At 41.6% G+C, this 16,796-nt stretch overlaps 1 protein-coding gene across 2 annotated transcripts in view; it reads right to left on the bottom strand.

Moving 5' to 3' along the window:
* Nucleotides 1-4,761: 4,761 nt before the first annotated feature.
* Nucleotides 4,762-16,796, bottom strand: part of mfge8b (milk fat globule EGF and factor V/VIII domain containing b) — a 29,370-nt gene continuing 17,335 nt past the window's right edge. For both annotated transcript variants that reach the window (XM_083974128.1, XM_083974129.1), the window contains 7 exons: nt 13,291-13,404; nt 12,468-12,649; nt 12,051-12,206; nt 11,279-11,423; nt 9,802-9,986; nt 9,555-9,710; nt 4,762-7,736 (listed from right to left, as the gene is read on the bottom strand). In XM_083974128.1, coding sequence (XP_083830254.1) covers nt 7,593-7,736; nt 9,555-9,710; nt 9,802-9,986; nt 11,279-11,423; nt 12,051-12,206; nt 12,468-12,649; nt 13,291-13,404 — 1,082 coding nt within the window. In that variant the 3' untranslated portion in view covers nt 4,762-7,592. The remainder of the gene's footprint in view (nt 7,737-9,554; nt 9,711-9,801; nt 9,987-11,278; nt 11,424-12,050; nt 12,207-12,467; nt 12,650-13,290; nt 13,405-16,796) is intronic.

The following is a 16,796-nucleotide window of genomic DNA, read 5'->3' as shown; positions in this document are numbered from 1 at the left end:
AGAACCCAAATTAGAGAGTCCAAAACTTCTCAGAATCCTGCACGCAATGCTTTTCTCTGCGGCCAGCCCCTATGCTGCCACTGATATTTGTCTAGCAGCTTGATTGACAACCAGCTGACTTAGCAGAAACCCAAGACCACCACTGATTCAGAAGAGGGGTCGGGGTGCTATGGTGGTGGTGGGTTTGGGAAAATTGAGAAAATAGTTGCTCCCAACCCCTGAATGATAATCAGGAAATTCAGGTAGGCCTATTCGTTTTATTGCTGTCAGTGGTGAAATCAAAGATTACCATGACTACAGGCTGATATTCTACTCTGAAATATTATTCCAGTGTAATGATATAGTCAATCAACAGCTCTGAGCTAAGCAACATGTATGTAACACCAGTCTGTCATCAGTGTGTTAAAGCAGAAGTAAGCGGAATGTTTGTGTTAATATAAGTCTTAAATAGTTATATCTTCCGACAGCAATCACTTACATGATTGAGTGTTTGGTCCGAAACATGGGTTTGTCAGTCACTCTGCTCTGCTGTAAGCCGAGGAGAAAACTTTCCTTGTATCCTACAACATTTATCCAATGAGAAGAGAGAACGGCATAAAGGGGCGGTCCTCTCTGTGTGTGCAGCCAAGGGATGCGTGTGAATGTGGTGACGCAGGGACGAGGGCGGGGACTGCTAACTCCATCTGCTGACAGGCAGTTAGCCAAAACGACCGGATCGCTTACTTCTGCTTTAATGCTAACACACTGATGACAGTTTATCCTGAGGGGTGCAAACAGCCCGATCAATAGTTATAATAACATTTTACTTCAAACAGTGAAAGTTCACTTTGTAAAAGCACTAAAGGAAGGTCAGAGGATCCCTGAAATCAGAAGGATTCATCATCTGGGACTACGATATCTACACTAGACTACCATGTCTTTGATGACCTCTAAAAAGCAATTCACTATAGTGCCAGAGAGTAAAAGAAAAGGAATCACTTGAGTTAGTTTTCTTATTCCCCTGGAGATCATAAATATCTGTAGACAATCCATCCAGTAGCTGTTTAGATAAGAACCATCTGGGTTAATGTGATGGATGGACCAGCAGACCAAAGCTAACGTGCAAACAGCCATGCAGTGGCTTAGTGTGACGGAAGAAGCACAAACCCTCATCAAAGCTGACTTTCTGTTACAGAGGAATTTGAACCTCAGTTTGAGTTTATGTGAACAAAGAAAACAGTCTGTCCACATCAATGTCACAATAATGTCAAAAATAAACATGTAATAATGATAATGATCTAATGGCAGAAATCCCAGATCCTGATCCTGATCACTGCTAACAGCCAAAGATGTCAGTCTCCATTCTCCTCCTCCCTTCCTGCTGACTGTGAAGTCTGATGGAACCACTGGTCCTACACGGAGCTTCAGAGGGTGAAGAAATGCAGATGATGAAGATGATGCACTGAACAAGGTCATAAAATAAAAACATACGGTATTTTCCGCAAAAAGGGGTTAAAAATGAATCATTGACCCATCTCTGGTTAAAGATTTGGTGATTAATGTTAGCATCTTTATTCCTTGTCGGTTACACTGAATATCATAGACCAGAGCTTATTGTTTCAGTAAACGTTTCACTTCCACTCACTTCCTTCCCCACTGCCCCCCAGAAGCTGCCTTCATCAGCTCGTGTTAACCATGTTTTCCCATATTCTGTGTTATAAACTGTTTTTTTTTTTTTGTCTGTATACAACATCTATTGAACGTCTGGCTGAGGGATCCCTCCTCTGTGTCTCACCCTGAGGTTTCTCCGGTTTTTCTCTGTTAAAAGGGTTTTCTTGGAAGTTTTTCAAAGAACTGTTTGTAAAAATGGGCTATACAAATAAAGCTGCCACCTTGCCCTCACCACCTTCCTGTATTGTCTTCATTAGCGATGAAAATATTCATATGGGGTTAAAAAAAATGGATTGCTTTGTCTCCTGGGATTTATATTTTCAAGTTTGGAACACCAACCTACTAAAAGTCACAGTAGTGGCTTTGTGAGGATGATGATACAGTAACTTTGTAACACACTCACAACAACCGGAGAACTGAAGAATTGGACACATTTAAACATTGATCTGATGGAGGTGTTATATGAAAAAAAGAAAGAAAATTTAAATAAATTTTGACAAGAACATGAACACCATAAAATTTCTTAGAAATCCTTTGTAACCCTGACCTCCATCAGGACAGTTTATCCTCTGTGGACCATGAATGCACAAGATATCATAGCAATCATCCAATAACTGAACATATGTCAGTCAGGCTGAAATAAAAACACCACCAGTGAAGCCTCACAGCTGAGATCTGAGCTCATCATGTTATGGCTACAGATTTTCAGCTGTCTTCAAAAAAGTTTTTATAAAGCTCTTACAAGACAGAATGCTGCCTAGTCTGCAACCGATCTAATTTTCATGAATTTCAGTACAGCATCCCTACATTATATTAAACCTAATTTAATGTTAAGAGGCAGTATCGTTTGTTATCAAGCTTCTAAAAGCCTGAGACCTCCCTCAGTGTGTGTCAGCAGCTGAAGCCCCGGCTCTCAGCCGCTTCCCCTCCCCGTGTGTCTCTAAGCCATTATCTATCCAGTGTGTTTGAAGAGACCAGATCTGTGCTCTTCCCAAAGCCCCAGATGAAAGGTTTTGGCCTGGGGCCCCAAATACCAGCAGCCCCTGTGAACTGCGTGGTGACAGTAGTTGGTGGAGGGGTGTAATTTCTGCAACGCAGCAACATTCAGGAACCAGAAAGGTGAGCAGAGCTTTTTCCCCCTGCAGTCCAGAGAAGACGACATGAAAGAGGAAGAGATGAGTGTGTTTACGTTTGCGTGGTTTGACTCAAGAGCCGAGCAGTTGATCATGTCAGTGTGTGCAGCCACACACTGCCATTAGCAGAGACGCCTCATAGAAAGGGATGGTTAGTCACAAAAGGTGTGTGTGAGAGTGGCTTCAATGTGACTGAACTGATTAGAGAGGAAGACTTCAATAAAAGACTGACACCAGCGTGAACTGCTGGGCTCAGGGTGACACTTTTCAGGCTGATTAAAAGATTCAAGTTTAAATGAGCTGTAATAACAAATGAACACTACAATTTCCCATCTTTTTCTAACACACTGCCCCAATTAAAACAGACATAATGCCAAATAGACGGTATGATTATGAACATCACCCTGTAGAAGCCACTCATCATGTGTCAAACCGACTGGCTCAGAACTTTTATTTGAGCAGAGACAAACAGGTCTTGCTTTCTTTGAGATCACGTCCCTGGAGATGTGGTCTGTGCATACCTGATCTAAAATAGCAGTTGTTTTCAGGAGCGGATCCTTCCTCTTCGAACCCGTCTCTGTGCCTCCAGCTTCCTGCCTGCTTTGGCCCAATGCCTCCATCCTTCATCCTTCCCTGGCCAGCTGTCATACCAGGAAACCAAACAGAGAGAAGCCCGGCACAGAGCCGATGGCTCTGCTGTCAGTTGGATTAAATTCCTCCTGTTTTCCAAGACAAATTTTGGCAGGAATTATGCAATTTACACATGTTTTTGTTTTTAATGACCCTGTTGTTGGCTTGGTTTTAATGACATCATCTTGACCATAATAAAAATACTTAAACAATTTCCCAGAATCCCAATGTGAATTCTCCAAACAATACTTGTTTTGATCAATTGATCATCAGTAATTCAAAGAGATTCAATTTGTTATCATATAAAACAAAGAAACACTTTCATCCCAGAGGACTGAACCAGCACAGCATGGCAGTTTGACTTTAAATCCATAAAAGAATTCAAATCAATTCTCACAATAGTTGTCAATTCATTTACTTTCATTCGACTCATTTGAGTAGCTTTTGTTGTGAATACTTCAGAGACACAATATTGTTTTTGAAATTGTGTTTGTATTTTGACAGGGGTGACATTTTCACATGTAATTCCATTCATTTCAGTTTTTAACATCATGTTCAGGATGAAGGGAGGACTGCTGCTTTAAGATGTAAGAAGTAATTAGTTACTTTCTATCTGATAATTGATAATCCGATAATGATCGTGCCTCTAAAACAAAGACATAGCCTACTTGCATCTAAATAATCTCTACATTTTACCAATTAAATTCAGCTTCCATATTTGGGGGGTTAAGTCAGTTCAGTCCAGTCTCTACTCTTCCTCACACTGCTCAGAAGACGTGAAGACTTTTATGAGGGGACACAGGAGAAAGCTGTCATTAGGTCGCTTCAACTGCCAACATCTCCAAAAACAGCTGGTTTACTATGGAGACTAATACTATCAGTTGTCCAACATTGAAAATTGGCTGCTATTTACTAAGTGAGCACTTTAAGTGACGTCTTAAATGCTTTGTGTTCAATAATAATCCAACCAAACAATACGCTGATAGACAATAGTTAAACTTTCACACTGTCACTATGTATTTTCATATAATTGTGGAGGCATTTCCTCACTTCAGTGTGACCTCTACAGACTGCAATGAGAGCAAGTAGAGGACGAGCCGTCCTCTGGTGAAGATACCTTGGGAAGATTGCGTGGTGGTATAAAGAGAGATTAGGCCCCTGGGGTGTTTAAATGCTAAACAGGGAAAACGACCCTCAGAGCTTCTGGTCTTTTGATCTCCCACCTTTTTAAATGGAAAACAGCTCCCAATGAATTCAGCATTATGATTAATAACATACCCTCAAGATTCCACCCAGTGACACACAGAGAAATGCAGACAAAAAAGAAAAGTCTGTTCTGTGTTTTAATTATTTATTTTTCATTTTAAGATACAAAGGCCAAACATAAGGGAATCCTCTTAGAAACACAATACTGGAATAAAAAAAAAAGCTTCAAATCCAGTCAAAATTCTATGAGGTCAACAGTCATTATAGCAAGAAACAAACTCATATAATACCATAAAACCACATCAATGTCATAGATTTTTTTTTTGTTTTGTTCTTTTTGATCAATCGTATAAAAGCTGAACAGCGGGAAACAGGAGATCTACAATAGTTTGAAGGTTGATGAACATCTAGAAAAAAAAAATTAAGCTATGCTATCAATAAAATTCAGATTGGTTCAACTTAAACTGGTCAATAAAATGCATGCAGACATGGATAACATGGGTGACTGCCTCTGGAATTGTCTGCAACAATAATTAATATTGTACAGTGTTTGACACCAACGTCCATCATCAGCCTCTCAGTGGCACTGCTATCCCCTCATGCATTTTTAAGGATCTTGAATTAATATTCATTGTTATCAAAACTAACGCAGCATAATATTGCACAAGCCCATAATTCATAATTCATGGGGCAGAAAGATTTAGAATACTGTGACGGGGGCGGCAGAAGCAGATGATACGGCAGGTCTTGTGACGTGTCCAGTGGAACCGTAACAATCAGCTTTAATTTGGTTTCTCTCTAACAGGCTTATCAGCAGGGTCGCAGCTTTCAACTGGAGGCATAATGTTGGACCCTAAAGAAAACCATCTGCAGCAAACATTAACATCTACTTATATATGAACAGATTCCAGTACAAAGGTACTGTATATATGCATGTCACATATTAACACTGATAAACCAAAGCAAGGGATTGCCCCTGACCTCTCACACAGTTTAGTCTAACAAAGAAACTGTGAGTCTACTGTATATTCTTCTCTTTGCTCTACATGTAACGATGAATAAGTTCAAATAGGTTTGCTCTTCAATATGCAATACTGTTTTTTTTTGGTTTTTCAAATATCAAATATCAAAACACAAACATCAAAGTGCCATAAAAAAAGTGAAAGTGGGTGGACACATCTAGAAGCATAACCAAGTGAATAAGTGATAGTATTTCAGTAGCATTTGCTGTACATGAGGAGCAGATCTGCTTTGACCTGAGATGCCCATCATTCATTTTAAACTGCCAGTCTCTACACTGTTGTTATCGCTATCTGTCAATTCAAGAACCCTGTCAGCGAGAACAGATGGATTTTAATCGCTGAGCTCTGAAGTTGTTCTGAGAATTAAGACGGAGAGAAAAAATCTCAACATGAGCTTCCTTTGAAAATCAATTCATTCAAACAAGCCTGTGTCTGATCCACTAGAAACGGACCATGAGGCTGATATATTTTTAAAATAAACCACTTGGTGAAATTTGACACACATCTCCTGCAGCAGCCAACATATGAATACTGAAGGAACTATCACGTGTCAAAACACTGTGATCAGGGGAGTAATTCAAATGACAGTCAAAGTTGAGATAATCTAGTGAATGAATAAGAGCGGCTAACAGCAGCAGACTGTGTAAATCTCAGCCGACAGCTATTGTTCATTTCCTCCAGAGCAATAAAATGTCTCTTTTCTCTATCACACAACAATGATCTCAAGCTCTTTTTGTTCTTTGTTTACAACCTCCTGTCTGTCAATGGTGGTGTCTCCCCTGGCTCTGAGATCACATCTGTTTGGCTGCTAAACTGCCTGACTGACGGTTCATTGACCGCATCGTGTCCCACAGTGACGGAGGTTTCATGCATCTGATTCCTCTCCTGTCCTGTGTGGGTCTGTGTCAGTGCAACATATTGTCTTCTTCTACGTAAACCCACAGGAACAGAAACCCGTGGGTGTTGTTGGCACAAAACTTCACCCTGATTTGGCCGAATGCAGCCAAATGAGTTACATGTAACTTCGCGAGCTGGACGTCAATTTCAAACACAGTTTTCAGTACAAATAAAGATCTGTAGATAGTGGGATGTTTGCGCTTGTGTTATGCTACTACACATATAGCACATGTGTTACCAAAGTTAATACAACTAACCTTCAGCGGTGCCCTCGTAAGCAGTTCAAACAGAGAACATGAACTGGGGGGAAATACTGGGATTACTGTAGCACACACAGAGACATCTTCAGAGTTTTAGTCTATTATTTTTTCTCAACAAACACAAGAACTGTCTCAACAAGAAAAATAATCAACCAAAAGCATCAATGTTTCCTCTAAAGATAATATATGTGTCCTGTGGAGAGATCAAGGAGTGTGGTTATAGGGCATGTGCAAGCTGTTGGGTGGAGCTTATGTACATCACCAGACGTGGGTCTTGGAGATTCGACTATCAGGTAGAACTGATCTGGGATCAGAGTCCAGGGAGCACCAACTGATACAGCAGCAGGATTGTTACCCCTGACCTCTGACACAGGATGAGAGATATTCCATCTTTGATTTAGCTGGTAGGTGGAATAGAAATCTGATCCCAGCTCTGCTTGGTTACAGAGAAGATACTGTGTGGCCTCTCCGAGCGATCACACGTTCGGTTCAGGTGGAAAAGATGAGCGATCACTTCAGGGAGAGAGAGGGGACACACGTGAGCTTTACTCGATCTGGTGACAGTGGTTAGAGGTAACGTCTCCCGCCTCCAACCTGCCGGGGAGTGGGGGGCGGGTGGGTGGGTTGGAGTGGCGAGGCGCTACTCTGGTGTTTGCTGCCCCCTAGGGCTGAGAGCAAGGCAGTGCAGGTGTGGCTCAGGAGGGAGAAGAAGGGGGAGGTGGGAAAAAGGTGGCAGGGAGGAAGGAAGGGTGGTGGGGGCGGGGGTTAGAGAGGGAGGCAGAGACTCGGTGGTGCTACTCGTCACAGCCCAGGAGCTCCATCCGCAGGGTGATGCGCTCGTGCCACTCCCACGGCAGGACGCGGACGTATCGGCTGTAGAACGGCGGCTCAAAGATGTTCTTTTTGTGAACGTTGTTGTCGCTGTTGCCTGGGAAGATCTGGACAGAGAGGAGCGGAAAATCAAAACGGTTCAACCCTTCCTCGATCGACAGCTTGTTTACTAGTTTGCTCTTTCTTCGTCATCTTGCCGTGCCGTGTATGTATGTCCACGGGCTACAAAACAAACTGGTGTGCGAGCTAAATACAGACAAATATGTCTGACCGCAAAATGTGGATATTCTCAGCAATTATCTCCTTTGCATGTCAGATGACTGACAAAACGACTATCTGGAACTAATATATAAGGATGCAAACTCTTGAGGGAGTTTTTTTCCACATGTTCTCAAGTTTGAAAACAGAAACGGACTTAACAAAGACAAACAAAAACATGTAAAAAGTGTTTTAGCAATTAGTACAACGTCATTAACAATGCTGACATTACTGGATAAAATACAGACTGAGGACATAAACTCGACCCGACTAAGTCACAACAAACAATATCAATGTTGCACATCCTTGATTTAATGACTTCATTTGGTTGTGCTCATGCAAACATCTGGCAGGGAGTTTTTCGGATGCATTCTGAATGAATGCACACAGAAGAGTAATCAGGCCCAGTGACACCATGATTGGTTCCACGTGTGTAGACAAGAAGATCACATACAGGCTTCACTGTCACTTCATCGCTTTGACATGAAGCAAACAACCATCGGAAAAAGTCTTTATACCACATTTTAATATTCTAAAATCATTGTTATTATAATGTTTTATCTAGTAGAGTAGATGCCTCTGATCTCATTCTGCATTTTCCTATCAGGTGTGTTTAAAATGCTCTCATGAAACTCATGTCTCTTATGCCTTGCAGCAACTCTGTTATTTGTATATTCTCTTTTATATACCCTTTTATATCTGTGTTATTTCCACAGAGATTAAATCAGTTTCATGCTTTAAAGGGATAGTTCAACATTTTGGCAAATGCACCTATTGCCATAATCCCTATAGTTTTAGGGGTAGATTCATTACCTCTAATTGTCAGTGCAAGCTGTTTTGAGATCGGTGGGGCAGAGACGTGAGCTCTGCGTGGCATGGAGTATTTTCGCCTTTCCCTCATCAAACTCATCAAATACGCAATCCAACGTGGTGGTGCGTGGCGCAGTGGTTAAGGCGGCCGCCCCATGTAGAGGCTACAGTCCTCAACGCAGGCGTCCCCGGTTCGAATCCTGCGTCGGGCAGACCTTTCCTGCATGTCATTCCCCCTCTCTCTGCCTCCCCCTTTCCTGTCTATCTCACTATGTGCTATCAAATAAAGGCAAAAATGTACTTAAAAAAAATAAAATAAAATACACAATCCAACAACTCCAAAACGCTCTGGTGGGCAAGTTGTGACCTGCACATTCACCACGCTATGAGATAATAATGAAACGTTACGAGACAGAGTTGTTTTCGAGGCAAATGTGTAACCGAAACTACATTCCAGATACGGCTGCTGGGCGGAGTGACTTCAAAAGCGCAAGTAGTTCTGAGTATTTGCTTCATGTGTCGTAATGTTACACAATTATACTTTATTATTTCATAGCTTGGTGAATGTGCAGGTCACAACTTGTCTATGAAAGTGTTTTGGAGTTGTTGGATTGTGTATTTGATGAGTTTGATGAGGGAAAATAGAAAGTACCATAGGCTATGTTTCCATTGCGTTAGCTGAGCAGCTCACGCCTTTGCCCTGCTGATCTAAAAACAGTTTGCATCGATAATTAAAGGTAATGAACCTACTCCTAAAACTATAGGGATTATGGCAATGGGTGAATTTGTCAAAATGTTGAACTATCCCTTTAAGTGTTTTTGACAGGCCATGTTTCCTGTGCCTGAACTGAACTGACCTTGTCCGTCTTTGTGGTGTCATCCTTCACAATGGTCCAGGTCTGTCCATCATCACTGTGAGCTACCTTGAAGGCCATGACAAACTGGATGGAGCCAAAGTCTTTGGCCCCCTGTGTGATGATTCCTGTGATCTTCTTGGGCGACAGGAGGTCCACCTGAGGACGTAGAAACAGCTTCATTGTACAAAAGCAGAGACGGGGAAACTCAAAAACAGCATGATGAAGCTCTGTCTTGTCCCCCCCCTACCTGAAGCCACTCAGATCGGTTGGTGGTGGCGGCGGTCCAGGCGTTGGTCTTGCCTTGTTTGTCCAGCCGGGCGTAGTGAGGGTGCCAGGTAAAGGCCTCGATGCCCCAGGTGCGGAAGGTGCTGGACGCCGCGATCTGGCGGTTCGACACCAGTCGGGACTTCATGCCCATCGGCTCTGAACAACCTGAAGTATTTGAATACACTGTGGAGGTGAGACCAGGCAGAGGGACAGAAGAAGAGACAGAGAAAAGACGAATGGGAAGAAAGAGAGAGAAAGTATGATAGACAGGGGATGGGCAGGAAGCGGCCCAGGCCAGCCAGTGATGTGAAGCAGCAGACAGACACCCGGAGATGATGATGATGATGATGGTGCAGGACGACATGAGCAGATAGAGCGGGCGGAGCCACAAACATGCAGCTTTAGGTTTAGATGAGTACATGTGGTGACTGATAATGCTGTGATCATTTATTCTCATTACTCTCTATGACATGTTATACTGTATTTTCAATACAAACTAAATCCCTGGAGCAGAAAGTAGAAAGTGGAGATCACTGTTTAGGTTATAAAGGCTGTAAAAGGCTTTTTAATGGGTGTGGCTCCATGAAGCAGCTGAGCATGCAGATCAGGAACAGAGGGTGAAAGCTGCAAACTTTGCTGTGTGGAGTCGCTGTTTCTACAACATCTGCTCTCATTCTCATTACGTCATTTTACACTTCGCTTGATTCACTCAATGCAATGGAGTTGAGTGAGTTTGAAATAGTGACCTATGGCTTCCAAGAAACAAACTTTTGCATTAAAGCAAATGTACTTCTCTCTCTGAGCAGACTGTTGTTTCTCATGCTGGTGAACAAGCTGCAACAAGCTGCAAATATAGCAAATTTTACAGCCATGCACAAACAGGGAAGCAAAGCCAGTGAGAGAGAGACAGACGGTGATCTGATAAACGAGACAACCATCAAGAGAGATGGACATTTAACGGTGTAACGAGGCCACACTGGCTTTATGATAAAAAAGACCAACAAAATCAACAGACATTTGTTACAATACAGGCTGTTTAAAAGAAGCCAGTACTTTGTTTGCCTGCTGGGCGACAAAAACCTCAGAGTCATTAGCATCTGTGTAGACATGTTTGCATTATAGCAAGATGTGATCATATGGTTCTGATGAGAGATTGAGGGATCATCATGGAATTGAGTCATGACACATTCTGCATCTGTGTTCAAAGTTACTGGGTAGTGAAATCCTCTGAGTAACATCCTTTGAAATGTGATCAGTCGCTGAGTGAAGGACTGAAAACAATTAGTGAGGAAACATGAGGTGAATGCAGGGAAAAAATATGTTGTTTCCCTTCTTGTAGCTCTCAATAAGTTTTATGGTGATACCACCTTGTATCAGTACCTAATGGACATCTCTGCACTGAAAACCAACCGTTTGTGGATGTGCATGCTGGGTGAGTATGTTCTGCGTGAGTATACCGTTTAGCTCGCAGCCCACCAGCTCCATGCGCAGGGTGCAGGCCTTGCGACACACCACAGGGACGATGCGGATGTACTGGGCGATGATCGGAGGGTCGAACAGGTTGGTCTTTGTGCCGTCATTGTCTACGTTTCCCACGAACACCTACAAGAGAAGAAGTGGTAAGTGGGAGATTGTGTTCAACATCAAACATATATTTACATTTTTTTTCCTTGGCTGTTTATCTCAAAGAAGAAAAGAATGTATTTCACACAATCTTATAGTGGGTTTGGTGGTGTAGAAATCCACTGCTCCCTCTAGTGGTTCATATCTATCTCTTTTCATTTCTATATTTGAATATGCAGGTGCATTTCAATAAAGTAGAACAGATGGAGCTGTCTTCTCTGTGATAGTGGATCTACTGAACCTGACTAAAGGTTAAAGGTTCAGGAAAACTTTGCAGGTGTTTGGAGTTAATCAGCTGACCAGTGTGACACCATTAGGTTACAATAGTGAACCGTTTCACTATATTCTAACTATTTGAGATTCAGAATTTGGGTTTTCATTAAATGTAAAGAAATAAAGACATGAAATAATTCAATGTAATGAATCTGAATTGAACTAAATTAAATTTTCCATTATATTCTAACTTATTGAGATGCACCTGTATGGTGTTGTGGTTTCTGAATTGACACGGATGTGTTTTGACTGCCACATATTTCAGTAAGTGAAGGGCTGTGGGCTGTTCTGTGCTCTGTTGTGCAGCAGTCGGTGAACTGATGTGTCTCTCACTTGGTCCTTTCTCTGGCCCTCTGTTCTGTACATGGTGTAGGTCTTTCCGTCCAGGCTGGAGGCCACCTTGAAGGCCTTAATGAACTCAGCTGTTCCCATGCGACTGGCACCCTGAGTCACAATGCCTGTGAAACGCATTTTCCTCTGCATGTTGATCTGAAGATGTGGAAAAAATAACATTCATGAGTTCATTAAGTTTCTTTTTAAAGAGATCTTCTATTCAAATGATCAACTGAAATATCTGAAAGTGTCGTTAAATCAAGGCAAGGTAACAATTGGTTAGGTTTTCAAAACAGCAAAAAATAAAATAAAATGCAGAATGTAAAAAGATCCAAATGTACAGTACCTACTGAATGTAAACCCGGCTTCAATTGGCTTCATTCATTTTGGACTTATCAAATATAACACTGATCTCACCTCTATCCATGGGTTTCTGTCATGTGCAGCAGCACTCCAGGCGTTCACCAGTCCCTTGTGGTTAAGGCGGGAGAGCTCAGAGCCCCAGCGCTGCAGGCCCAGGAGGCTGTAGCGGACTGATGAGGCAGAGATCTGGGACTCAGCGATGCCCCCTCCCTCCATACCCAGCAGAGAAATACAGCCTGCAGAGGAGAGGGTGGGGAGACAGACTCTTAAAATTAGAACGAGATCTCTGACTGTGATGCAAATCAGAACCTTCAAGAAACCTGAGTTTGTTTATGTAGGTTTATGTAAAAACATAGTTACCTACATCATGAAATCCTGAACTGATACTCAAGACAAAGAAAGTCATCATCTAATGTGCATTCGCTCAAATCTCCGGTCTGTGCTAAACCTGCTAAATTGTGCTGTGTAAACCATTAAGTCATTACGAATGCAGAGCCCTGAATCAGCTTCATTGAATAAAGTATTGATTCTTCATTTGGACCCAGGCACTCGCTGCTTATTGATCATCCTAAAACACAGCAGCTTGGCCGCTCTCCCAAACCCATCACCTTAAATGTCTTCCTTCAATTACTATGTATGACACCGGTAATAGCACATCACTTCATTTATTCAATAAACTTTCCTGAGGGGGTTTAAACATCTAATTTCCCATTCAAGCCAAGGAGAAAGTAGTCTCATATTGTTGGAGCCCTATACACTATTAAGTACTTTAGAACTCCAGTCTCGAGAGGACGAACTGATCCATTATGGTTGTTTTTAGCTATCTGGCCCGTGTGTGAGCGCACGCTACAGTGGGGTGCTGGCCCGGTACACTTACGCAGTTGGCATAGTTTGCCCACATAAGGGGAAGGGCAGTTGCATTTGAAATCTCCATCCAGGTCCCTGCAGGTGCCCCCGTTCTGACACGGCTGGCCGGCACAGTCGTTGACGTCTGCAGAAAGACAAACCAACATGATGACTTCCTGTAGCTCACTGGTCAACGTCAATCAGCCTGTCCTGGAGGTTAGATTGCCGTTATAAGTGTGAGTGAGGATCACACATCATGCCTGAGAACTAAACAATGAGGTTTCTTGAGGTGTTTCACACTGAGGTTAGTTGAAGCTAGGGATGCACCGATCCAGCTTTTTCCGTCCCATTGCCAACACCGACACCTGGGCTTAGTGTATCGGCCAATACTCGATACCGATCCCATACCACTGTTGAATTAATAAACGGTATACCAGTAGTTCCCAACCTTTTTTGGCTCGTGACCCCATTTTGACATCACAACTTTCTGGCAGCACTAGAGAAGTTTTTTTTCTAGAATTTATTGTTTGTTACACTGTGTTGCAAATACAGAGTAGCCAGATTAGTGCATAAAGTGATATTTTATTTTTCCTGATCAGGATATACATGTACAGTTAGGCAAGCATGTATTTACAAGGCTGAAAATTAATACTGAACAAACAATCTCTCAAACAATGAATTAGAATAAAGAGTCACCGCAGCAGAGTGATGTTTGAAAGATGAAAAGTATCACAGTCTACAGTATCCCAAGCGGCCACTTGTGCAGTCACATGATCGCGGCCGTCAATCAAGATGCGCCACTGCAGATATTTTTATCTGCTGCATTTAATTTGAACTCGATTGATATTTGAGAAAGTGAAATTATAGAATACAGTTGTTTAAGATTGTGTGTGGTGTTTTTAATCATAATTGTAAAAAGAATAATTAGTTAAAACTATATTTTTATCAGGATTAGATTTTTTTTTATCAATTACTAGACATTTCAGGCGACCCCATTTGAATTCCAGACGACCCCATGTGGGGTTGCGACCCCAAGGTTGAAAAACACTGCTGTATACCATGCCATGTGGAAGACATTGAAGGCATCACTTGACTTTAACATTACTTTCCTGACTTTGTAAACCCTTATTGCTCTATGTTGGTTGTCTACCGTCATGCTGCTCCTGCTGCTGACACCTGATGTAGCACGAGTCACAAACATAGAATTGAAGTGAACAGATTGGCATGATGGATCAGTCCCATTATCCGAGACCTGATCTAGATATTTAGTCAACACCTGGGCCGATATCAGATCGGTGCATCCCTAGCTGAAGCCATGCCAACTGGACCTGCGGCAGAGAGAGGGCTGGAGACTGTTACTTCACATTAGACAGTAAAATGAGACAAAGACCCAACAGCATCAGAACAGAAGATCTGGATACCAGGTGGTAAATGTGTTTAAATGTATCATGTTAGTTTAACGATGAGTTGGTTATGATGAAGGACCATGCACGTCTAATGTCTGTTTAATCTTGTTGTAATTCTTTGTACTTCCTCTTGATGGCGCCCAACACTATCTGTCCAGCTCAGTCTGTGTGAGAGGAGCCGGCTGCAGAAAGAAACAGGAATAAACTAAAACTGCTTTTCATCTGTCAATGTGACTAAACCTACACTGAACAAATTCAACAACAACACACACACACACACACCCCAGGAGCGACTTTCCTGTTTAGCTTGATATACAGATGACTGCATAGCAAAAGGGGAATTTCAGTCCATCTTTGAAGCTTTGGACACGCCGATGTGATTTTTTCTACCCAACAAACACACACATGGCACTATCTCCCTACCCACATGCTCGTTCTATAAATAGCTCTGTGTCTAAACATCCATTTTCACACGGACACATGAGGAGTACAGTAATTCTGAGATGCGCTTCCACACAATCTGGATAATGAGGTCCGCACACAGTAGTGACACATCTGGCTCTGGGAGCTCACACTAAATTACCTAAAATAGACTATTTCTAACAGCAACAGCAGCTGAAGATTTTCAACACCAAGCTCTCGTCACGTTGTAAATAAATAAGCTCAGTGAATTTACTACTGTGGCACCGTTTGACAGCGGCTACCTGGGTCTGTATCCAGATCTGATACATTCACTGGAACATCTTCAGGTTTTACTGGGACAGTGTGTCAAGGCCTGGTTTTAGAGCTATTTGCACCTAAATCGAACTTTTTAAGGATTAAAATCAAATCAGGTAACAGGCATTGAATATATAACAGACAACAAAGAATGAATATAGTATCACACTAGCTGGTATTAAAATGTGTGTTTAGTGACCTGCTGGTGGATAAAGATGTGACATTAAAAGTTGTTTTTGCACATAATTACTTCTTACAGTGAAATAAAGACAGTTGTTTTAAGATATATATATATATATATATATACATATACAGGTAATACTCAGAAAATTAGAATATCGTGAAAAAGTTCATTCACTTCCCCATGATTGCGAACTGTACTGAACCAGACAGAGAGCTTTTAAAGGCTCAGGAACCCTTTGCAGGTGTTTTGGATTAATTGGCTGACAATTTGAGCTACAACATTGAACTTTTTCACGATATTCAAATTTTTTGAGATTCTGATTTTGGGGTTTTCATAAGCTGTAAGCCATAATAATCAAAATTCTAACAAATAAAAGCTTGAAATATCTTGCAATGCCTGTTATGAGTCTAAATAATATATTCATTTCACCTTTTAAGTTGAATTACTTAAATGAATGAACGTTTTCACGATATTCTAATTTTCTGAGTATTACCTGTATATATATATATATATATATATTTTAAGAGATATATCATTCATCTGCTGTACGGAGGACTAAAACTTTGTAGGCAGAGTTAAGATTCATAATTCAAGATGTTTTATTGTCAATTCTCCATCTTTCCTTGTTTCCAGGACACACAAAAGAACTGAAAAGTTGTTTCTTTCTCCCCTTAAAATTAAACAGTAGAGAATATAAAATAATAAATAAAACTAAAATAAGATAAAACATAATATAATGTATAAAAACAACCTATGTACAGCAGTGGTGGTAGTGCAAATGGTAGTGCAAGATGCACATGGACAGTAGTAGTTTATTAACCATCCCTGAATCCAGACTTCAAGGTGAGTTTAGAGGCTGACTGGGCAAAATGGCTCCATCTCTATAATAAACTATGTCACAACAGGCCACAACCACACGTTTTAGACAGTATCACTCATAGACTTAAATGAGTAATTAATAACAGACTGATGGAAACTCTGGTCAAGTCCTGTTGTGCGTCAGCTGGTGGCCCTTTCTCAAGTAAGAGGATTGGGCATCAGAAGGACCATACAGTCCAGTCAGTTTCAGGTCAGGCTCTAATCCATTTATCTGAGGGGGTAGGGGGACACGCAGCATCTCTGGGACAGGGAGAGGAACAGGTGCACCAACGCTGCAGAGGCTCGTCACTTTGTTTACTGCTCAGGATCCAAATGCCTCAAATGTATATACACTCTGATCAACTGTAACCA

Source organism: Trachurus trachurus, assembly GCF_905171665.1.
Source record: "Trachurus trachurus genome assembly, chromosome: 6".
Taxonomy (NCBI): domain Eukaryota; kingdom Metazoa; phylum Chordata; class Actinopteri; order Carangiformes; family Carangidae; genus Trachurus; species Trachurus trachurus.
The sequence above is the reverse complement of the archived record's forward strand: the minus strand, read 5'-3'. Positions and strand labels throughout refer to the sequence as shown.